General features: G+C 42.0%; 1 protein-coding gene across 1 annotated transcript; it reads right to left on the bottom strand.

The window, feature by feature from the left end:
* Window positions 1-12,810: 12,810 nt before the first annotated feature.
* arl6ip1 (ARL6 interacting reticulophagy regulator 1) lies at window positions 12,811-24,009 on the bottom strand. Its single transcript, XM_079521711.1, has 6 exons — window positions 23,809-24,009; window positions 21,602-21,735; window positions 20,426-20,545; window positions 18,686-18,803; window positions 16,039-16,123; window positions 12,811-14,133 (listed from the first exon to the last, which is right to left on the bottom strand). The coding sequence occupies exons 1-6, from the start codon at window positions 23,863-23,865 to the stop codon at window positions 14,015-14,017; spliced, it is 633 nt and encodes a 210-aa protein (XP_079377837.1). The 5' UTR covers window positions 23,866-24,009; the 3' UTR covers window positions 12,811-14,014.
* Window positions 24,010-24,603: the final 594 nt, after the last annotated feature.

The following is a 24,603-nucleotide window of genomic DNA, read 5'->3' as shown; positions in this document are numbered from 1 at the left end:
GAAAAGATAAAGCCACAAATGAGAATGAAAAACGACAGCTTCAGAAGCAGTCTTCTCTACGTACCGAGGGCTAAGACCGTGACATCTGAAGGAGAGAAAGACTTGAGAGAGCAGATGAACCTGATTGAAAGTTTCTTGAAACAGAGAGTGGAGCAGTTCACAGAGATTAAAGACCTCCAACATCAGAATAGAAACCTACTATACCAGATTAATGACCTCCACAAACAGCTGGAAAGCTCCAATAGAGACAGGCGAGAGCAAGATCGGCTTTGGGCCAAGGAGAGGAAAAACTTTGAGGAGCGCCTCATCAGGAAATCCGCAAAAGACAGATGGAGAGCTGCAAGTCCCAGATATAGTTCAAAGTCACTACGGAGCCCCAGGCATGACATATGAGGAGAGTCTATGGTGTAAAAATGTTAGAAATTGAAAGAATCGGCTTCCATTGTTATCTTCAATACTGCAAACAAAGCAGCATCCAAACTGTTGGTTTGATTGCTTCTTTGATTGCAGCATTTTTGATAAGTTTAGCTGGTTTTAGGCTAGGCACTATGCACGGGAACTACATGAAATGACCAAGACCAGTGTTTTTTTTACAGCGTGGCTCTGTAGGAGGCTAGCCATCCACAGGTCTGTGTCTGTGTTTGTCTGGAGATACATCTCGCAAACTGTTGGTCCGATCAGCATTTACTATATAGTGCACATGCTAAGTAAGACAAAGAAGTACCGCTTGTCACATACACTTTTTTTTATATATATTTTACTTTAATTTCATAATATAGAAGTTGTAGGGGCCGGATCGAGCTGAACCCTTGCTCAGATTTGGAATCTGAAGGAGAGAAAGACTTGAGCAGATGAACCTGATTGAAAGTTTCTTGAAACAGAGAGTGGAACAGTTCACAGAGATTAAAGACCTCCAACATCAGAATAGAAACCTACTATACCAGATTAATAATGACCTCCACAAACAGCTGGAAAGCTGCAATAGAGACAGGCTACATGAAGTCGGAGATCCACATGGGAGCCAGAAGGTTGCAATCCACGTGAAGATGTGATATACTAGTATTTTTAAGGGTTTTTGTTGGGATTTTTGTTGCTTTTTCTGTGTTCCAATTTAGTCTCAATTGAGATCTATGGTCATGAAGTGTGGGTCCGGACCGAAAGAATAAGGTTGTGGATACAATCGGCCGAAATGAGTTCTCAGACGGCTGGCTGGCATCTCCCTTAGAGATAGATTGAGAGGTTCAGTCACGCGAGAGAGACTCGAAGTAGACCTACTGCTTCGATTGCAAAGGAGCCAGCTTAGGTGGTTTGGGCATCTGGTAAGGATGCCTCTCGCGTCACGCTAGGGAGGTCATCGATGCAAATCCCACTGGAAGGAGACCCCCCGGCAGACCAAGGATCAGATGGAGGGATCATATCTCAAATGGTCTGGGAACGCCTCAGGATCCCCCACAATGAAGTTACAAATGTTGCTCTGGAGAGGGAAGTCTAGAGCTCTCTGGTGGAATTGTTGCCCCCGTGACCCGACTACGGATAAGCAGTTGAAGATGGATGGATTGATGAAATTGTTAGTTCATTGTGTGTAGGCCTACAACCAAAGTTAAAATGACCAGTGCGGTATTGGTTGCTACTTTCACTGACATAGGTTATCTACTTAAAGGGGCATATTCCACTAATTTTCAACATTTTACTATGTCATTAATATACCTTAGAGCTGTTGTGTGGAAATAAAATAAGAAGTCCCCCCATTCTGTGTTCCCTAGAACTAGAGGTCTGAAAAGAATCATTAACATGGTGAAACACATCTTGATGATGTCATCAAGATGTGTTTCACCATGTTAATGATTTTTTTCATAATTACAGTTCTAGGAAACACAAAATGGGGTGGACTTTTTTATTATTTCCACACAACAGCTCTAAGGTATATTTATGACATAGTAAAATGTTGAAAATGAGTGGAATCCGTGACTCCAGTGGTTGCTGTTTTTCTAGTTATGACAAATGGGTGACCTACTTAAGTCTTAGTCTACTTAGGTCACTGCTGTATGCAATTTCAGCCACCAATCAAGAAATCCCATCCAGTTGCACTCTACCAAATGTACTTTTCCAGTTGGAACTCTAGTGGTGGGTGACTGCAGCTTTAAGTCAACACAATCCAGATGCCCCCAGTAGTTTTTCTTTATTTAGATATAGGTGAGTTTAGAGAGTAAGGAAACTGAGGTCAGAGGTTAAGACATGTAACACTTGAATCAAACTGGGGACATTACGAACATTTGGTTCAAGTCAACACATTTTGGTGACCAAACTTTCTCAAGCGCCATCCCTATAGCCAAAATGTTGTGTTGTAGAAATCCACTCTGCTGTGGAGGTGCACCTCGCGCCCCCTTAAGTTGTTTGTATACAGTCAGGCAAATGCCTGTGATGTCACAAAGTCTCAACAGAGAGTCACAAAGAGCTTTTTTTTTTTACCTCAGGCTATCAAAGCCCTGTAAAATTTCATCTTCAACTGTAACATTTTTTTTAAACCTCCTGGACATATTCTTATGTATGATGCTGCCACATGTAGTGTAATATACAGTATATTGTTCGTGTATAGTCTGTATATCCTGGTTGCTGTAAAGATATTGCAATTCCAAACAAATTTTATAGTTGTTTTGCACACCAGTGTTTTATAATTTTCTCTACTCATTCTACATGCTTGATAGACTCCACTTAATTACTTTATTATTATTGCTGCTTGGTTTCCTATGCCCAGCTTTCTCTGCTTGTGTGAACACAAACACGATGATTTCATTGGCTGAGCACCCCATAGCAATGATTTGATTGGCTGAGCAAAGTACATATTGAGGATAAAAAGTGAGGGCAGAAAAGTGAAGACGCCAAAAGTGATTGGCCAGTTTGTGATGATTTTATTGGCTGAGAACGGAATGTGATGTATGATAATATATGATGATGTGACTTCACACAAGTGTGATGTTTACTTGTTGTTTACCCCTTGTATATTAGGCCTATATATTATTTGCAGAACATGTGACACTTTCTTGAAGCCTGAATGTTAACTGAATAACTAACTAGAAAGGGGTACCTACCTGCTCAGTCGAGCACAAATCTCAGCGAAGAGGCACGCCCCAATAATATTTTCACCAGTGGTAACATGTTTATGTCAAGGACACCCAGAGGTCGTGGACTTCCATCTGTAACAATTGTGTGCCTTATAAGTGAAGATTTGTAAAATAGACACACATTTAAATAGGGCCTAGTGTCTCTCGTGCTGTTCCCAGACCCCACCAGTGACTTACAGTGTCTGACACAGTAATGTCAAATTGCCAGATTTTCACCCATGTCCAACCAAAATAACAAATACAATTTTTGAGAACTGTGAGAAGGCATTTGTAGAATCAGGTCTTAAAGGGTTGAAACAGATGAAGTGATGAATACAGATGCTCCAAACATTAGAGGAATTACAGAGGGAGAGACAGCCATGGATGACAGCAGCAGCCTGAAGTCGCAGTGAGGTTGAGACATTCTCAGAGGGACGTGGTATGACAGAGCAGTGATTGAAATCATAATTTCCGGATTACAAGCATTACATATCAGGATGGAAAGTTCCCATATATGCCTAGATGTTCAACCAAGAAGATTATGTGTAAATGAATGACAGTGTCGCAAGTCTACAACATTCACTGCTGACCACTCTGTTCATAATGACTCCCCAGTGTCAGGGTCCCCAGCTAAATGATAGTTTCGAACCAAATGGACCCTTATTGGTCTGTAACTCTGAGAGTGTACATTTGGTTCTCAGAGTTAAATTAACTCTCAGAGTTAAATTAACATTGATTTTACAATAAAAATTGGGGGTCCCAGAGATAGAAATGCCATTAAATGGGGGTCCGTAGACTAATGCATGTCAAACTGGGGGTCCTTGAAATTAAACGGGTTGAGAATCACTGCTAGAACCGTAAAAATCTTCTCTTATGGGGGTCCCTGGCATATCTTTTCAAACGGGGGTCTGCGGGCTAATTAGTGACAATTTGGGGGTCCTAGACAGGTTCATGACATGGCTATGGCGAAATGCATGTTCGGACAAATACATTGGTAACCTACAAATAACCACTCATATCAGTACAGTGCATGCCTCAGTATATTTTCCAGTCCATCTGGATATGAGTGAATAGTTTTGCCCTTCACCTAGATTTTGTCCTAGACGTTTTCAACCCCAACCCCATTAACCCTTGGGTCTCCATTTTGAGCAAACATTCTTTAAAAACCTGTCAATAATAGCCAAAATAGGCATTTAGCGGATGTTCTTTTTCAGAGCGATATGCTGGATCGGAGTATGCATGAACCTTAGTCAACAAACAACAAGGTATATTTTCGCATTGAAGAAGAAATATACAAAACAAATCTCATCTATTTAAATTACGGAACTTTTGTGGTCAAGCAGAAGAAATCTTAAGAACAACAAAACGAGAAAAACGTGAACAAATAACCAGGTGGTAACCCACACATCTGCAGTCAGTGTATAACTAACATTGGAAATATACATTTTATAATTCTACATTTATGCTGTACAACTGTGATTGTTTGCTTGTTGTTACTTGTTACCATAACAACACATGCTCAGCAATGGATTAGACTGCACTCTGTTTTTCATGCATGTCTGGCTTTAGCTTGGGTAAGTCACACTATAGCTTTGACTGCACTTGCAACCTCTTCATTTAAATCAGTTTTTTGCCTGTTTAGTTTGGTTGTAGGCAAATAAATAAAACATCAAATAATGAATTAATTTGAATGAATCACAATGACACTTCATGTGTGACACAAGACAGATGTGTATGCTGAAGTCTTAGCTTATTATGTCTGAATACCATTTTTATATTGTTCACATCCCTTTTATGCTTTATGATTACACAATCAAGAACATGTAGGTTCTAAATCACACTCGTGTGAAGTGAGGGGTGCCTGCTCTGGCTACCACATGACGTCACTGCTTAAAGCAAACATTAAAAGGCGTTTTATTAAGACATTAGATTGTGGGTCAGAACATAATCAATGGTTAATTAAGAACTGGAACTTTGACTGACCATCTTATGCAAATGCTGTTGTTATAAAAGTAAGAAAAAAAAGATTTGTGTGGTAACTGCATAGTGCATACAGTACTGATAGAACTGTGTGTGTAATCGTAACTGTTACAGGTGCAAATCGGTATGCGTGGGGTAATTTTGTGCTGGCCTCATCCTTGAAGGGATATTTAGTTCATTAAAAGGTTCAAAAGGAATATCTGGAGACAGACAGACTCCCTTTCAAACGAAGATAAACACTCTTTCATAGTATAGAGCTCAAGGTCTCTTCTTAGATATGAAACAAATGCCTGTTATTCACTCTGAACATGGATAAAGGAATTATTCAGGTGGGTACTTACTGTAGATTCTCTATTTGGACATTATAGCCCAGAGGTTCTCAAACTTTTTTATATTCAAGGAACCCCAGTTTGATATGCAAATTTAGGTCATAGACCCACATGACATGAGTGTACATTCTTGTACACTGTATTTGGTTCCAAACTACCGGTAATTTTGCTGGAGACTCCCTTGAAGCCCTTCAAGGACCCCTGGGGGTCCAAAGACCCCACTTTGAGTAGCCCAAGACTGTCACATATTGCAAACTATTCACAAAATAATTTACCGGGCCAGATGTCATCACTGGCAGGCCAGTTCTGGCTGGGGTTTACACTAGACTAACTATAGACATTTATTTGACAAACTTGGATTTATATTGTTTCTTTCTTCTTTGTGATTAGGTGCTTGACTAGACACAACCAGGATGCCTGTTGGAGAGCCCTTGACCTTGGAACCTGCTAGCCAGATGAACAGTAGGTCGGTAGTCAGTGGCAGCAGAAGGGTCCAGACCAGAGAGCACCGGTGCCTGCAGGGACAAAGCAAGCCCCAGGCTTCAAGGTCGGTACGTCCAATGCACCAGAGTACGCTGACCTTTGGCGACCAAAGCTCCATGGACTGCTACACCACCACACACACCCAGGTTCGCCTTCATTTATACGCATTGTGAGCTTGTAGATCTGCTATTTTTGATGTGTGACACCAGCACGCATCAAAGCACAAATCAGGCATAACATGGTGCTCTCTTTTTCAATATTGCTTTCCTATCAATGCATTGTAGAGTTATTCCAGCAGGCTGGCCAATGGACAGCCGCTCATGTTCCATCTGCCGCATTCCAGTTTCCAGTCCCAGCATCTCAGCCAGTTGGATCTTAGTAATGGTGCACCTTGCCTGTTCCAGTCACACACCAAAGAGGTGCACGGACCCAAAGATGTCACCCCAGTAAGTCAATGCCACCTTCATCCATGTGTAGAATATGATCAGGTAGTCTTAGCTTTGTTGAAAAAAGGCGGAGATCCGGGCACACAAAGTAGTTAAAAAGGAGAAGAATCAGCCCGGACGGTTAGCTCAACCGCCTGGGCACCTATAGGCTGCCAAGCCAGCCGGATGGCATGCCGCGGGTTCGACTCCTGAGCCCGACGGCCCCTTCCGCGTGTCACTCCCCATCTCCCTCCCCCTTTCCTGTCTAATTACTGTACCCTATCAATAAAGGCAAAAAACGCAAAAACAATATCTTAAAAAAAGAGAAGAATCTTTATTAAACTAACATGTTTCGACCTATCTGGTCTTCATCAGCCCTGATGTAGACCAGTATAGGTCGAAACATGTTGGTTTAATGAATTGCTGAGATGCTGACCCCCCAAAAGGGTATGATATTTTGATTTTCATAATCATTAATACATGCTTGTCAGTAAGGAAAACAGGAGTAGTAGGATGGAGGGGGTAAGATAGCTATAAGTTATTATAAAATGTTAGAATGTTATGATTATTGGTATAAAGAGAGTGACAATGACAGTATTATACCGTACATAGATTATAATTCAGTTTATAAAGCATTAGACAGGGCTTAATATACCACTTTATAAAGTGGTATAATTATTGCTATAAAGCATTATATGATTATGTATGATTGCTTATAACTATAATTATAATCTCATATAATTACATTTTAAAGTCTATTTTTGTCTATTTTCTTTTATGCATATTTTTGATTTTTCCTTTATAAATCACAAGTAATGCTGGCGGTGGTGCATGATGAATTAGGAAAGCTGTGTAGCTTTCCTGTAGCCGTCTACAGTAGGCCCATACTCTATATCCACAATAGATGGCACTGTAGCTCCATTTTCAGTGCAATCAGATGACTATTCAGAAAGCACCAGTTCTCACATAATAATAATAATAATAATAATAATAATAATAATAATAATAATAATAATAATAATAATAATAATAATAATAATAATAATAATAATAATAATACACATAGATTGAGGCAGCCAAGAAGCATCCTCTCTCCTTCCATCTCTGTATTTTCTCCAGAGAGCTGACATGAGTCAGGAAAACTGGAAACGCTACCGCGGGGGTCAGGCACTACAAGAGGTCCTGAACCCACAACCCCAGCTCAGCCTGTACTGGACAACCTACCAGAGAGAGCACCTACCACCGGTGGCTGCCTGCTCAGCAGCACCCTGCCCCAGTGGCAGACCCACACAGTGGCACCAGCACAACGTTCTCACAGGTAGATCCATACAGATGGATGTTGGAACCATTGCGTCAATATTAATATGTCTGGTGTAACCTGACATTCAGTGAGGAAACTGGATCAGCGCTGAATTTTTCAGCTGCAGGCATTAAATAGGGGCCAAAACCCAAGGGACACTGGACGACATGGGCCCTAAGATATCACAATTTGGCCTAAATTATGTTTTAACTTAACCACATGAAACGTATAGCATATATTCTACTACTCCCTGGCAGGCTCCTCGTCCTCATGTCACTCAAAAAAGGCTTGTCGCCAATAGACAACAGGAGTTATGTTGGCCCCTAATTGTCACATATTTATCCTTGTTGAGCGGTATATTTTGATCCTTGGGGTTCTCTTAGAAAGTCAAATAAAGATATCTCCATTTTCTAACGTTGTATTTAGTTTGCATAATTAGCTATATATTATATATTTGCCGATATTAGTTTACTTCTAATTAAGGTAATCGATGAGTCTAAATCCATGTTTGTGATGTCCAAAAAAATCTGCAGTCATGTAACCTTTCATCATTAGCATTAGTATTTTTGAAATAATAAATAATTGATCTCTCAGGTTATCTGAGAGTCTGTCTGTTCGGATGTTCATCAATTAATCTCTTCTAATTACTAAGTTACTAAGTAATTAGTAAATACAGGTTACTAACTTGTCCATTTTAGTATCATTTGCATACATTATGGAAAAAATATCAAGTAAAAATAAAGAATATAAAAAATGGTCACATACTTCCCAGATTAAGTTTATTTTAAACTGCATAGTGCACATAAAGGTTTCACATAAAGGTTTCCCGATGAAGTACAGTATGTCGGTGCATGTGCTTTCATAGCTGATGGTACCATCGGGTTGCAAGACAAAAGTGTGTGAACTCAATCCAGAGATTAGTTTCCCCTCTTCAGACAGAATCCAGGCTATGCATTTCAGGATTATCCAGCCTCTTTGTGCGAACTACCAGCTCCACCAGTGTCCACCCTATAGAGTATACTATAGGGCTTTCTTGGCAAGATAGACATGTTTGATGCTGTTTGACAGGAACTGTTTTGCTGATACTTTCCTGAATGGTGTGCAGTCATCAACATGGTAAGTAGTTGGCAGCTTGCCACTCTGGAATCTCTTCCTGTGGCCTCCTTGATGAGATAGAGTCATAGACAGTCAGCTCCTTTTAGATCATGTTTGATCTAACTGTTTTGCTGAAACTTTCCCCTTGTTGCAGGCTTGCCACCCTGGAATCTCTTCCGTGTGGCCTCCTTAATGAGATAGACAGTCAGCTCCTTTTAATTTAGGTCATGTTTGACGGGAACTGTTTTGCTGAAACTTTCCCGTGTTTGCCACCCTGGAATCTCTTCCGTGGCCTCCTTCAGTATGGATGGGAGATTGTCAGATTGAAGAGGTCATAACACCACATTGATTTCCCTATACTATTTGGACTTGTTGTCCAGTGTGGCTGTGAAGTGGTCAGTCTGCTGGGCACATGATGGCTTAATTCCAATTCCCTGTAGCACATTCCATCCATGAGAGTTACCTTCTTAGTTTACAGGGGATAGGTAGTATTTTGTGGTTGCTGATCAGCATCGCCAAAGCCATCAATAATCCTCTCCTGGTCGGACAGTTTCTTGAGTATAGTCATGAGCTGATCTTGTCTGTGCATAGCAGGTTACCACTCACTATGAAGAGAGCACGTTACACGTAGGTGGGTGGTGAACTTGTAGGGCCAATAGTTTATTTCAGATTGGACTCCAGCGTGTGCTGGCAATATACTGTAGCTATTTCCTGGTTTCAGCTAATTTATTACATCATGTATGCCAATATACTAATGACAGGGTTGCATAAGGTAATTATGTCTGGACATGTAAACATAGACTTACAGTCTCACTCAGTCTCACACAGCTCACTCAGATCAGCCAACGCAGGGAAGCTGGAGGTACCTTCACTAAAAACGCCGGGACAACGCTCCACACGTCCCAAACTCTTCTCCCTTCTGGCTCCAAAACTATGGAATGCACTTCCCATTGCAGTCAGAACTGCAGCCTCACTCCCAATCTTCCGCCGTAGTCTGAAAACCCACCTCTTCAGACTCCACCATGGCCCGTAGCACTTGCCCTAGCCTAGCCCCTTAGATAGCACATTATGTAGACTTAGATAGTATTTTAAACAGACTTATAGCTTGTTATGTAGACAGCTCTAGAATTGCACTTTATGTAGTCATAGCACTTTATAGTACACATGTATAATATATTATATAGTATAGTATGTATAGTTTACATAGATACTCCACTGTTACGTTCTTAGTTTACGCATGATTCATGATAACTACTTTTTATACATGTGATGTATGCCATGCTTTTTGTTATTGCTTAATGTAAGTCGCTCTGGATTAAGAGCGTCTGCTAAATGCCTAAATTGTAAATTGTAAATTGTATGAGAGTCTGAGATAACCTCTAAATTGGAAAATGTGAAGAATGCAGTAATTTCCTGATTTGTATCGTTAATGAGGAGACTTTGCAAGACTGCACCATGGAAATAGATTAATTTCTGGACATCACAAACATGGTCTTAGTCTCTTGGATTGCTTTTCTAAGTTTATTAGAAGCAAAATTATAGCGATTTCTAGTTTTTGGCCAATAATTATTGAATTATGCAAATTACGCAAACCAAACAACAGTATGAAATTGAGATATCTTTATTTGATGTTCTAAAGAACCCCAATAATCAAAATGTACCACTCAATAATTACATAAGTAGGCCTACTACAGCCACCACAATTTGATGGATATACGGTATAGGCCCACTGAAAAGTGGGCGTGACCGATTTTTAATGACCAGGAGTAATTATTTACTAAAGTTTTTATAGATTCAGGAACCCCAAAACTCATAATTAGACATACCACCAGTTCATATTGGCCTTTTTTGTTTTGTTTTTTCTTCCGGGTACTCCAACTTTGATTGGCTCCTGCAAAGTTTCCCATGGGAGTTGGGTTGGAACACATTGAGAGCTGTCAGTAGACACCTTTATGAACACATTTGTGAAGAAAGCTAATGGTAAGCATTAATGTAGCAAATTGTTCAAAAATGTGATAATTTTCCCTAACTAATCTTGAAAACAGCTACCGTCCTAATCCTATACATACAGCACTAGTTTATGTGGGGTCGGGGGGACCCAGGTGTAGCCTACTCCTGATCTAAATAATTGATGGTTATGAACCAAATTGACCCTTACGAGCCTGTATCTCAGAGTGTACAATTGGAACCAAATGGACCCGTAAATCATTTGTTCACTCTCAGAGTTCAACAAAACAGTGGATTTTACAGTGCAGATTGGGGTCCCAGATATACTGTATATTTAAAAAGAATCCAATGGGGGTCTGTGGCCTAATGCATATCAAACTGGATAATCAAAATTAAAATGTTTTAGAGTTCCTTACCACCAAACCCATAATTTCTCTACACCCCTTTACCAAAAACAGCTTGTAGGGCCTGTACGGTTAGCTCAACCGTCTGGGCACCTAGGCTGCTGAGCCAGCCTGACGGTGTGCCGCGGGCTCAACTCCCGATCCCGACGGCCCTTGCCGCGTGTCTCTCCCCCCCCCCCCCCCCCCCCCCCCCCATCTCTCTCCCCATTTCCTGTCAATCTACTTTCAACCTATCAATAAAGGCAGAAAAAGCCCAAAAATGATATCTTTTTAAAAAAAACAGCTTGTAGATCTGCTACTTTCACTGAATGTTCGCCATAGGGCCGCTAGGTTCATGTTTGTGTGTGTGTGTGTGTTGTGGGCTACAGGTGAGCAGAAGACAAATGCAGCTGGTCCACAGGATCCAAGGAGGCAGTCGGGCGACAGGGTGCTATGGGCCACACGACGCAGGGAGACTGACTGCTGTGCGCTCAGACTGTACTAGCTAGCTACACAACATACTGTACATACTGTACAGTACAGTCATCTGCAATCACATCTACAGCTGAGCAGACCATAAACCAGTGGTTCTCAAACCTTTTCATCTCAAGGTCTCCCAATGATATGTAGTTGGCCGACCCCCCTCCCCTATGTGCTGTAGGCAGGTAAAGTAGTTAAAAGGTATTTCACTTTCAAATAAACCATCCCCCTTGTATCACCTCAAAGACTACTGGGGGTCCCCATACGGTACCACACTTTGAGACCCACTGCCATAAACCACTAAAGAGAATGGACTTCAACAACTTACTGTATATGAATGAAGAACTGCAAAAAAGCTGATCTTGTTGATCTAGCTATTTGTTTTAAAATGTTCAGTATGACGCCCAAAATAGGTTGAAAATGGTTAATGGTGTATCTGTCTGGCAGATGACACCAGAGTACAGGGAATGCATGGTATGCTACCAGACAGACTTCTCATTGACGGCATCAAATAAATCTGGGGAGGTGCCCTGCAGGCAAATGGTTGGTCAGTCATGTGTGCTATGAACCTTGTTGGAGATATGAGCTTCATACTTGACATAACTCCAAAGGGAGTGCAAGAGATTCTAGAGCTCTCAAGTATGGGAATGAAAATGTTCCTATATTTCACATCTGCACGGCTGTCTGAGCAATCACACAGGCTCAGAAAGATATCATGTGACTTAGGTGTTACATTACAAGTTTGTCAAGTTCATCTTAGAACTTCCATGGTACTAAAATGAACTTGACAAACTTGAATGTTGTAATGTAGCACCTCAACCACCTTTGCTGGACACGTCGACAAAAGTGAGACTTCCTGAGGATGATGCTGCTGCCTGGCTCATGACTCAGCATTTCCTGATTTGTAGGGGTGCAGTACTTAGTTTAGACTAGTCATTGGTTAGACCAGTCATTAGTCCTACAACTACAACCTATCTCAAACCCTCACCTCCCACGGGGCAGCACACCTAAACCATGTCTAACCAATGACTAGTCTAAACTAAGTATGCACCCCGATTTTTTGTTGTGTGCCATCGCACAATGAAAAAAGCCAATCTACAAGCTCAGACTGCCTATTTATAGTTGAGGCTTTATGCCCCGAGTTATACTTGAATCGGCTATTTTCGATACGACACCCCCATGTAACAAAGTATGAATGAAGCCTTAATCCAACAAGATTATAAAAGCCATAACATGATCACAGGAACCTTGCCCCAAGAAAAGAAAAATACCCCAAACTGGTCCAACTTAATTTAAATCAGACTTTTATTTATTCTTTTTACAGACCTCCATCGGGGAGGATAAATTCAGGACAGGGGTCAAACAGACTAAAGAGGGGACAGAATAAGACATCACAGTAGATGGGAGACAGCAGGGTAGACATATATAATAAAGGGACAGGCCTATTTACAGACAGGCACCCCAGACGACACACATGTACACAAACACACAGCACAGCGTACAGTCAAAATCCTGAGGGTTAATTTAACCCAGAGAGCGTACAAATAGAAAACAGATGTACCCGTCCAAGTATCTGGTTCCATTTGTACACTCAGTGTCACATGAGTTAAATTAAAAGGATTTCCTGTGTATGACTCCAGTTTCATTCAGTACTCCATTTAAATACATCTAAAGTAAAGAGTAGTGACTAAACGAAAAAAAGTAAACAATTTCTCCTGTGACATCTTGCCTGTGAGCGATCTACGTGTGGCTGAAAGAATTGATGCTACACTGCCAGAGAAAAACTAAACTCAGTAGTCGCCGATTCTGTGGAAAATAAATAGGGAATGGCTTTAAAAAGCTTTACTGGCATCTTAATTGTTTTCATTAAACTAAGAAACAATAGGAAATCCCAAGGGGGTGTGTGTATGAGTGAATTATGGTGATGAACATTTCAGTGCACAGAACATGTTTAATTAACCACTTAAGCCCCATTACTAATTCTAAGCTCACAATGAGCTTGTATATCTGCCATTTGGTTCATGAACATGACTTAATGACATGGTGAGGAAAAGCAACAATCAGAATACATGTGGTGACTGCATGCACTTAAATGAATAACAAAAACACAATAGAAAAAAAATTATAATAATCCCACTATTTGACTGGGCCTGAAATGTCAAGGGGCGGTCAGGAGGGAAGGAGAAATGACACGTTCTTCCACGTGTGACAAATTGGTCTTATCTCTGTGACAGAGAGAGAAATTGAGGGAGCAGGGTGCTTATTTATTTTCTTCTCTTCCCAGTCGCTCTACTGGTTTCTTCTCTTGTAAATACATTTCCATCTTCGACTTTGTTCCGCAGTCCGTCTTTCAGAGTCGCTCTCGCCACAAGTAAAACCCCCAGTGTTCATTTAACTCAGAGTGTGCAAATGGACCCAATAGGTCCATTTGGTTGCACACTCTACAAGTTAAATGAACATTGAGGATTGCACTGTGCAGCGCTTTCTATTCCTACTCATTCTTCTTCTCCTTCTGTTTCAGCAGTTTGTTGATCTCCCTCTTGGCCATACCAGCGTACTTGGTGATGATACCATGCTGGTTGAGGCCAGGAAGAAGCAGCAGGAAGCTCACTGCAGGGTGCAGAAAAAGAAAAGTGTTCACAATGTTTTCCTGTACCTTTGGTTACATTATAATTATGTATATTGTCAGTCAGTGTCAACGCCAGCATCCTCACTTCCCACTCCCACATTCACACACCAATGGTGACGACCACTGGAGGCAAGGTGGGGTTCAGTGTCTTGCCTAAGGACACTTCGACATGTGGACAGGAGGAGCCGGGATTCGAACCGTCAACCCACGGATCATTGGACGACCTGCTCTACCGCCTGAGCCACAGCCGCCACAATGAGTATTGCACTGTGCATAATGGTGGAAACATATTTAATTGGAAAACCTACCCAAGCTTAAAATAATACATTTGGGGAATGAATTACAAGAACATACACGAGTTACTGGCATGACTCGAGTCTAGGGGGAAAATTCAGACCGATGCAAAATTGCATGCTTCATTTATGCTCCCATCATACAATGGCGTTGCACTCAGAAAAGAGTAGATCTAAAACTCAACGCGTCACATAAGCAATGAGTTGTGAGCTTGCAGATCAGATATTTTCGTGCGCGACGCGTATCATACAATGACAAAAAAATACTCGAGCTTAAAATGGTTTCACCTCGACCATTTCATAACAGTCGATGTCCCAAAACAGGAATACATGAAAGGTCACGTTTCACTGAATGCTTCAGAACAAAGGATTTCGCCATGATTTGTACCCAGTCATCCATTGCTGTGGGGAAGGGGTGACGTGAGGGATGGGAACAGACATGTCAGTCTCACCCTGTTGACAACTCTTCCAAGAACCATGATTCACTAACACTCCCTAAGGGATAATTATACATCTATAGGGTTGATACTAGTGTGTGTAACATTTTGGCAACTTTTATTTTTACTCCAGCAGTAGGCGAATTGTTTTGCCTGTGTTTTGCGAGTGTGCGTTGCCGTTAGAAGACAGACTTCTACTGTAGTGCTGAATCAGACTAACAGGAAGTAACATGTTTGTACGTTGCATCAGAGCAGTCATGCAATGCACACAAATGTCTTCAAAGCACGAAGACAAAAAAAGCCAACGAAATATGTCTATCATCAGAGATAAATGGTAAATGGTGCATTTATATAGCGCCTTTATCCAAGGCGCTTTACATAGATTCTGCATTACATTCACCCATTCACACACACATTCATACACCGATTGCGGCGGAAGCCATGCAAGGTACCAACCAGCACATCGGGAGCAATTTGGGGTTCAGTGTCTTGCCCAAGGACACTTCGACATGTAGCCAGGAGGAGCCGGGATTCGAACCGCCGACCCATGGATCATTGGACGACCTGCTCTACCTCTTGAGCCACATATGTATATACACAAAACCTTGATTCACATGTGAATGTTGATCCAAACACACTGAAGACAATGGTCGCTGCCTTACAGCATGGTGAAAATTGCATCACGGTGCCAACTAGTGTACAATTTCACAGTGCAGAAGATGTCATTCAACTTGCCAGCTGCTGGTAAAGGGTCTATTTAGTTCTTTTGTACACTTCCAGAGTTAAATTAGACGGTGAGGATGGTGTGATTGGCAGAATTGGTTTCTCGCTGGCAAACAAGATGCTCCAGATTACAGATTTTAGACATGCTCAGCTACCATCAAGATAGATACTTTTAATACAATTTAAATTAGATCACAGCTGTTGCTCCTGGGCCTAATTTGTCCGGCATGCTCTAGTCTAGGCAACAGGCGTGTGTTTCTAAACAGGAAGCTGGTGTTTAGACAAACAGCCACCACTTCCTGTTTCCTAGCATCTTAATCATTAAAGGCAACCAGAGGATAGACAAGTATCACTGATGAGGTTTCCGTAAAACCCATTGGTTAACAAAATTATGAAAACAAATAAATAGTTGCTGTGTGTGTTTTGTACTCACCAATCAGGTAGGTGAGAAACAGGTTGTGGACCTGCTGTCCAATCCAGGCCACCGCCAGCAGAGTGCTGATCACCGAGGCAAAGTACTGCAGATAGAACAGGACAGGGAGGTTCCACAAGAGACAGCACTGATAAGGACCTTCACAGTACAAACTGTTCCACAGCCACACTACACACTGCAGTAAAACCTGCAGTGTCTTTAAACTCTGAAGAGTGCACAAATGGACCATGCTGACGGGTCCATGTAAGCACTCTCGAGTTACATCAACATGGATGATTTTTTTTGTGTACTCTCATTTGCCACAGGCTGCATTTACATCAAGGTAGCAGTGCTCATGCTCAAATGGTCTTAAAGGACGGCTCCATTTAAAAGATGTTCCTTGTGTCTTTGTCGCAGATTCACAGGCCCACTTTTGGGTCAGACCCACTGCCTCAGAAATGCTGTGTGTGGGTGCAGTGATTCTCAACCATTTTAATTTCAGGGACCCCCAGTTTGACCTGCATTAGTTCATTATTGTATATACCCTAACCCAGTGGTTCCCAAACTGTGGTGCGTGCACCCCTTGTGGTGCGTGAACACCCTCTAGGGGGTGCATGACATGAAAAGGGTAATGGCAGATTTATGGCATTATTTAACAGTAAAATCCAGTAAAACACTGTTGTAAGGAGATGTATAGAGCAGCTGCGGGAGTATACAGCAGCTGCATGTCTCGCAACACATTCTGTGATTATTTGCCATAATCAAATAAATAAAAAGTGAGTGGTGCAACTCCATGTGGGGGTGGGGGGGAGGCGGAAGTTCCAGACCCACAGGAACGCTCCCAGGGTGCCACCCCGATTCCAGCGAGCCTCCCCACGTCAGAAACGGTTGAGAAATGACAGTTACCGTGGGGGGGGGTCCCTCTACTGTACCCTCTACTGTACTGTACACAGGGCTTAAAGCTAAAAAAAAAAATCCTAAAACTGAAAATTATTTTTTGCAAATCTGCACTGATCTCATTAAATGACCTCTATGAAATCCTCAGGACTGAAATCCATCCCCAGGACTGACAACTTTAAGCCCTGTGTACTGTACTGTCACTGTACTGGCACACCAGAAATCATCATACAGTTAATGTGCGTGTGTGTTAGGTTGCGCCCAGGTGGTGAAAAACAACCATGCTGTTTTCGTGCTCAGACGCACCCAGCCACCCACAGCTCCGTAAGGGAGTGGTTTCAAAAATATCATTTTCGGCCAAATACGAGACTGAGCGTTGGGGGTGCGTTGGCTAGGTCAGGAGGTAACAGGGGGAACACAGCCAAAAAGGTTTGGGGACCGCGGCCTAACCCTAACCCCTGGAACTCCATCAAGGACCCCTAGGGGTCCCCAGACCCCACTTTGGGAACCACTGAGAGTCTTGACAACTAAACTAAAGCCGCAGTCCGCAACTTTTATGTCCTACCCAGGATCCGGACAGGGATCTAGCCCTCTCATGCAAGAGCAACTCCCACTATTCCAGAGGAGATATTAGTCTTATGAACTTCAGGCAGTACTACATGTCTACCAGTAGGTAGGTATCCTACTCTCAATGGAACAGCAACCCTCCAAACACTGAAAATTGTATTCATTCAAATAAATTCCAGATTGGAGCTTTAAACCTTACATGAGCGGAGTCCATGCCTGTGTCCTTGCCAAACGTCTGACAAAGCCCTCATTGACCGTGCAAATTAATTCTGTGCGTGTCTATCATCAAAGACAAGCCTGCAAGTGCCTTTATGAGCCGTTAGGCGGCACGAAGCCAAGTTAATGGCCTACTAAAGTGGGGCAGCAGAATCATATCAGCTGACTGGGGACACATTTATCTGTAGCCTAGAGAAAGTGCATTCTCTCCTCATGACACAAATCTAATGAACAACCGCTGGTGCTACTAATTTACCTCAAGAAGTATTGTATATGTAGTATATTATGCATAGTTTATTTTTGGCAGTAGTGTAAAGGTGATGGATTTGTGGGTCAGTTAAATGTATATTTAAAAATCTCACCCATGTGAAGTGAGTACATCATCTCATACTGGCCAATCAGAATGCCTGTTGCCACAGATTTACGTCATATTTGGCAGACATTTGACCTAATTTCTCCTTTCATTGGCAAATAGACGTTTGGGGACAAGCTTTGGCGGACATTTGACCTAAATTCTCCTTTCATTGTCAATGGCAAATATTGAGACGTGGGGTCAAAAGCTGTATACAGGAGGATTTGCTCCGACACGACGTAAATTCTCCATTCATTGTCAATGGGAATTTAATCTGTGTAGGACAAAAATAGCCGATTTGCTCGTATACATAAGACACATTTTCCATTCATTGTCAATGGGAATTTAAGGTTTGTGTAAGACGAAAATCTATAGCTGGATATAGGAGGGGCTAGCACCCCTCAAAAATCACACCTGTGTGATGTGAGGGGCGCTCTTATCATACATCATCTCATTCTGGCCAATCACAATTTGTGTCCTCACCTTCGTCTACAAGGTTTGTGTTTACACAAACACTCAAAACTGGCCATTCTTTATCAATGGCATTTAATGTTTGTTTTAGGACAATGTTTGTGTTTACACACCCTCAAAGCTGGACATAGGAGTTAGTGCCCCTCAAAAAAACAAATGGAATACCATCTTAGGTTTCTCCTCCTTGAGGGTAAAAAGACGTGTCCACCAGCCAAACACACGGCGCTGGGTCTTCACGAGGTTGCCACAGATCTCATGGAAGCGTTGCTGTTGCTCTGAGGTCCTGGAGGGGAAGGAAGGGAGAATTATTTTTATAACAATTGGTGCATTGATTGATTCAGTAGCACAAAGAACAGCAAGCAAGCTGGAAAGCAACAAACTGCAACGTTTAAGAGATTTTTTACTGCCGAGCCCAAAAAAACGAATCCCTATTGATGCTTTGTCCATTTAACACAACAGTATACGGTACTGTCTGCTCATGATTGGCACAGAGTTTTCTGTAGGAAATGGGCATTAATCATCTTTTGTGTTGTCAAATTTCAAACTGCCACTCAGTGTGTACAAAACACCAAGTGAAGACAAACTAGGCCACAGTGACTAATGATGAATAAGCAAACCAGTTGTGCATGATGCAATCACATCGATACAGAAGCCAAGATTATTAGATATATCATTGTTCTCAACGAGAAACATCTGTCTCACCATCTTGCCTCAGTAAGGACATGATTACTACACACCCATATACATTGAAACGGTGCTATATAGTGCTGACAGGGAGTAAAGCAAACCGCTTCAGAGGCGTGTGCAGGGGGGTATCTTTCAGAACGTGCTGTTCTCTTCGGCTTAACCATCATCCCCTATTTCAAGCCATGGGACTTGTTCCCATTAGCGGCCCTGAAAGGACATCAAGACCAGATACCCAAATAGCCTCTCACACACACACCCCAGTGTGGGGACTGCTTTTACTTTCCTCAAACCTGCTGCAATCACTGGCCTTGTGAGGATCCAGGTTAAGCGAGTACCCAGCCAGCACTTTCTGCAGGACACATCTGCGTTGCGAGCAGACTGCATGGATCAATAGCCACACCCTTACTGGCTCAACTAAGAATAGACTTGCCGCATTCAAATGCCAGGTGCAATCTTAGCACATAACAGGCAGGACTAAATTGTCGTGTCCACCATGTCCAGTTTGTCCACCCACCCACTAGAGCTCTTAAACAACCTTTTCAGCGATGCCTTCCCATGCCATGGCAATATATTAATCTAGATACATCCTGACCACCACCATGAACTATTTTAACTAAACTGCAGAATTTGCCGTTAAGGCACACGCGTTGCCATTTACAAAACGATATTCTTGCAGGGAAGGCCAAATGTATGGAAGGTGCTGCGAACAGGACAAAGAGAAAAAAAAGGCAGATGAGTCACGCTCTGCTGATGTAAGGTTACACAGTCAGCACTGTCACAGTCATGGCCAGACACCCAACACGCAGCACCTGGAGACTGTCACTCAATCCTGCCCCAAATGTCTTCTACAAGAGGAGGCAACACGAGAGCTGCCTGGAGCACATTATGGCTGTGCAGTGTGTACACCAACAGGACACGTAGTGCTAGCCCCGGGTGTCAACTTTATAAATTGTCAGAAATATAGATTACTAAATATGATAAGTTGTCCAACTATGGTAACCAACTAACTCCTGATATACCATATTTCATCGTGACACATTTGTGAGCTTGTAGATAGCCATTTTTGAAGATTTAAAATAACAAAAAAATGGGACACCAGGATGGAAGTCGTTACAAATTGGGCCGATATACTGATGTTGTCAAATAATGACAGATAAATCGGGGTTGGGCTCCGACTTGACAGCGATTCAACTCTTTATTTAGAAGACAGCCTCTCACCACTTGTTGTCGCCGAAGATCCGTGGGGCAAGCGTGGGCACCAGGTAGTCAGCCAGACACAGCAGCATGACTGCGCAGGAGAGTCCAGTCAGCACAGAGGGGTCCAGGTAGTAAATCATCCTGCCAGGATAGAGAGACACCTTTTAACAATCCAGTATGCGATTCTCAACATGATCCCCCATTTAATATGCATTATGCCACAGATCACCATTGATTAACACTCATTTTTATCTCTGTGTCCCCTGTATCAATTTAACTTATGTTCCTAACCATCAATCATTCAGTTGGGGAGTGGGACCCTCTGGAACAACTCCACAAAGGACCTGGTAGCACCCTAATGAGAACCAGCGCAGTATATCATAGCCAGTTATCACATTTCACTATTATTATCTTTTGTCAAAATTTAAATACAGTAGTGTAGACTTTTTGTAAATTAAGTAATGCAGATGTTTAACAATTTAAATCTTGGGAGCATAAAATTAAATGCTTCAGTTTACACTCTCAAGAGTTAAAGATTTTTTGTCCAGAAACAGCCCATGGAATTTGTCACCAACTATCACAAATGAAAATGTCCCATCTGTTTTTGAGGGGTGCTAGCCCCTCCTATATACAGGTTTAATGTTTGTCTTTAGTTCAATGTTTGTTTTGTAAATGCCATTGACAATGAAGGGAACATTTATGTCATATTGTGTCTTTATTGTTAATGGCGTTTAATGTTAGTGTTGGAGTTAGACTTTAATATATTAGCGCCCCTCACCTCACACGTGTTTTTCAAAATATTTTCCTTGCAAAGCTTAACTTATTAATGGAATGTTAATCATCTTTAAGCTAAAAGGCAAAAAAAAGCATACAGGTGTAATACTTTACACCACAAGGACTTGGCAATTTAAATGAAAGATTGCATAAACATTTTCTTTTGTGTTGATACGATAGCTTTTAACCATCTTGTTTAGTACACTACATGCAGACCTGACCACATGGCAGCTGATATGGCTATGCCAAACATGTGCCTAGTGATGTAATCTGGGTTAGCAAACTGTAAAACATGGGTCCCATAAAAACAAACACCATTGTATGCTCCTCCCCTCAGCGTGTCCCCAGGCATAAAAAAAAAAGCATCCATCCATCATCATCATCCAAGTTCAAAAACAAGGAAAAAACAAAACAGACACTCACATGAAGAGCAGAGTGGCGGCACCCATCAACGCCCCAGGGAACCAGGGCCTCTCCCAGCGCAGCACCTGGTCCCCAGCCAGGATCACCTCTCCCCAACCCTGCAGCTGCTCTTCCAGCTGGGCCGTTTCCTGTGCCTGGACACGAAAAACACACGAAAAACTCATAAGCACAGGTGGACAGGCCTACACTCAGGCCCACAGAGCGGCTGGGAAACTGTGAAGCCACCCTGCCCTACTGGCCAAAGCTGGAACTGCAGGCGGGTGTAATGCATGCACGAGCAAAGGAGCATGGGTTTAACAGAGCGCTCACGGCTTGTTCATGAATCAATTCAGGCACGTTCATGGAGTTACCACTTCCGCATTTTGGGCACAAAATGCAGAAGTAGAACGTTCTTCCGGGAGCTTCAGACGCCAGTGAGCAACTTCCAACTTGAAATGAGCAGCTGGGGGGGGGGGGGGGGGGGGGGGCTCTAATTCTACTAGTCCCTCTATGGCTGTACTCATTTTGAAGAGAATCATGTACTACAGAATAAATAGTACTGGACTATGGTAGCCTTGTTCGTTACATCTGATAATGAGCCACAATACCATGTCATCCATGAAAATAATTGCGACTCAGCCTAAATGACGACTGAAGCTCAGGCGTGTAGTAGGATAGCTTTCTGTAGGCCACTGGTTATCAAAGTGGGGTCCGGGGGGGTTGCAGTGGGTGACGGGTCCCCAGGAAAATGTGTTAAAATAGCACCATTATCAGTTTAACACTATACCTCTGTTATTTGAGAACAGCCGATCTACAAGCCCACAACGCGTTGGTGTCTGCAAAGCGTTCAAAATTGCACCCCATCTAACAAAACAAATTTCAGATGAGGGCCAAATATAAATTTGGGGGTGACGGGTCCCTGACATGGAAACATTTAAAGGCCTATACATACTGTGAGGTGGTCACCACCAGTGTGGTTGGGAAAACTACAACATGACGTCACAGTGATAAGGGACTCACCGCTCACCCGAACACATCTGTTTTTACTAACCACCATTTCGGTGGTCACCTTATCACCTAAAACTGGAGTATGAGATCCACTGATGTAGGCGGCAGGCCAACAGACACCACTTGTTAAGTGAACTTGCAGAACAGGACCGTAATATTTGAAGGGTAAAGGCCAGACCGCACAAATACAACTAGTTGCAACAAGTTTCATTTGTGTTGACTGGCCTTAAAACTGCCATTGGAGATAATGGTTGCAACTGCAAGTAGTTGCATTGGTGGGGACTGGCCTTAAGAGTGATGTCGCCACTCGCCATGTCATGCTGTTCGCTGCAACATTGTGACCTTTTACACTTCCCTACTTAAGGTCTTGGAGAGGAATCTGAGCCCTAGTTTAAGTTACCCGATTAAAACATTGTTAACCAAAGATTTCGGATTAGATTGAATTAGTTATCGTCATCATTGCATAACAACAAAACTTAGTTTGGCATCAATCCACTACAATTAGCAGCAAAAAGGGGAAAATAAATAGGTGTGCACACACATATATACACACACTAAATTAAATATAAAAGGAAACGGGCAAGAGTCAAGACCACCTGTACAGCTTCCACCCACTCCCCCAAAAAACATCTTTGTATTTGGGATGGCGGTAATAGGGTACAAAATATATACTAGCCTAAGATTTAAACTCTCGTAGATGTTTAAATATTAGGCTAGCCTAGATTTATACAGGGTTCCGACTTCCGAGAGAGGCTACCCAGCACCCGCCTGTATTCTCCCCTTCTGAAAACAATTGAATTTCACCACTTATTTACACGGACAAACCAGTGATGCTGCAATAATACAATTCTAATAAAATGGTAATACCTAGATGTAGACCATTAAGAGTAAAATACGTAGCAGTAGGCTAATGTAATATGCATACAAACCCAGGGTCAGTTATTACACAAGGATGAGACTGGAGAGAGAGCGATCAGCTACATATATTAACCAGCGCTAATATGAATTGCTCGTACAAGACTGATATACAAGCCAACAACGAGTCGCAGCTTGTATATCAGTTCTTTTCGGGAAGCGACACCGTCGTACTACTGTCGACTCTACTACTGGGTATATAAAAAGAGGCTTTAATCCTCATTAGGGCCGAGGACAGGCCAGAGCTAGGGCTAACATGCTAACGTTAAAGTTCACCTGTTTGCTAGCATCAGAGAAATACTCACAAGTAGATTGGCGCTTTTGTTGTCTACAACAGCGGTCACAGTAGATCCCTCAGCCATAATTAGAATGCTGTTTGTCTGTATCTATTCAGAATGGTGATGATTATTATTATTTAAAATAAGAAACGACCCAGAAGCACAGTCAGCAGCAGCCACACACCTCCTTCTTCCTTCCTTCGGCGTCACTAACGGTCGGTCGGTCCGGGTGTTTTTTTTTTATCTCAAAATTTGCGTCAAAACTGCCAGACGGAATTATGGGTAGTGTAGGCCCAGCTCCTTTCGTAGATTGAAATCAACTGGTCAAGTCAAGACTCAAGTGACCTACTTTAATGAAATACAAAGTACTATGTAAAATGAAGAAGAAGAAAAAACGTTCATATATAAAGTTCATATGATTTCAAACGGTTAGAAATCAAAAGAAAAAGAATATGATTGTAAAATGTGAAATCCTCAGACCCTCAGAATGGATGAATGAGGACACCTGGTGGTTGTTTCTAGTTACTGCATTATGTCACAAAAGGATAGTTGATTAGCTGACTTCCATATAATATATGGAAGTCAGCTAATCAACTATCATATTATACATATTATGATGTTACTTTCCTGACATGACACCTGTCTATATATTTCTTTGTTGCTTAAACTGCAAAAGAAAATTATAGCTAGCATATGATGCTGAATAATAACCCACCTTTTGAATACTAGCATTTAACAAAATGAGTGAAAGAGTTGAACCAGGTGAAGTGAGATGGTCAGTCTCCTATTGGTCATATGGTGCACCTTCTCCATATGTGTGCC

This window comes from Electrona antarctica (genome assembly GCF_951216825.1).
Source record: "Electrona antarctica genome assembly, chromosome: 14".
Taxonomy (NCBI): Eukaryota; Metazoa; Chordata; class Actinopteri; order Myctophiformes; family Myctophidae; genus Electrona; species Electrona antarctica.
Note: the sequence above shows the minus strand (reverse complement) of the source record. Positions and strands in the feature narration are given on the sequence as shown.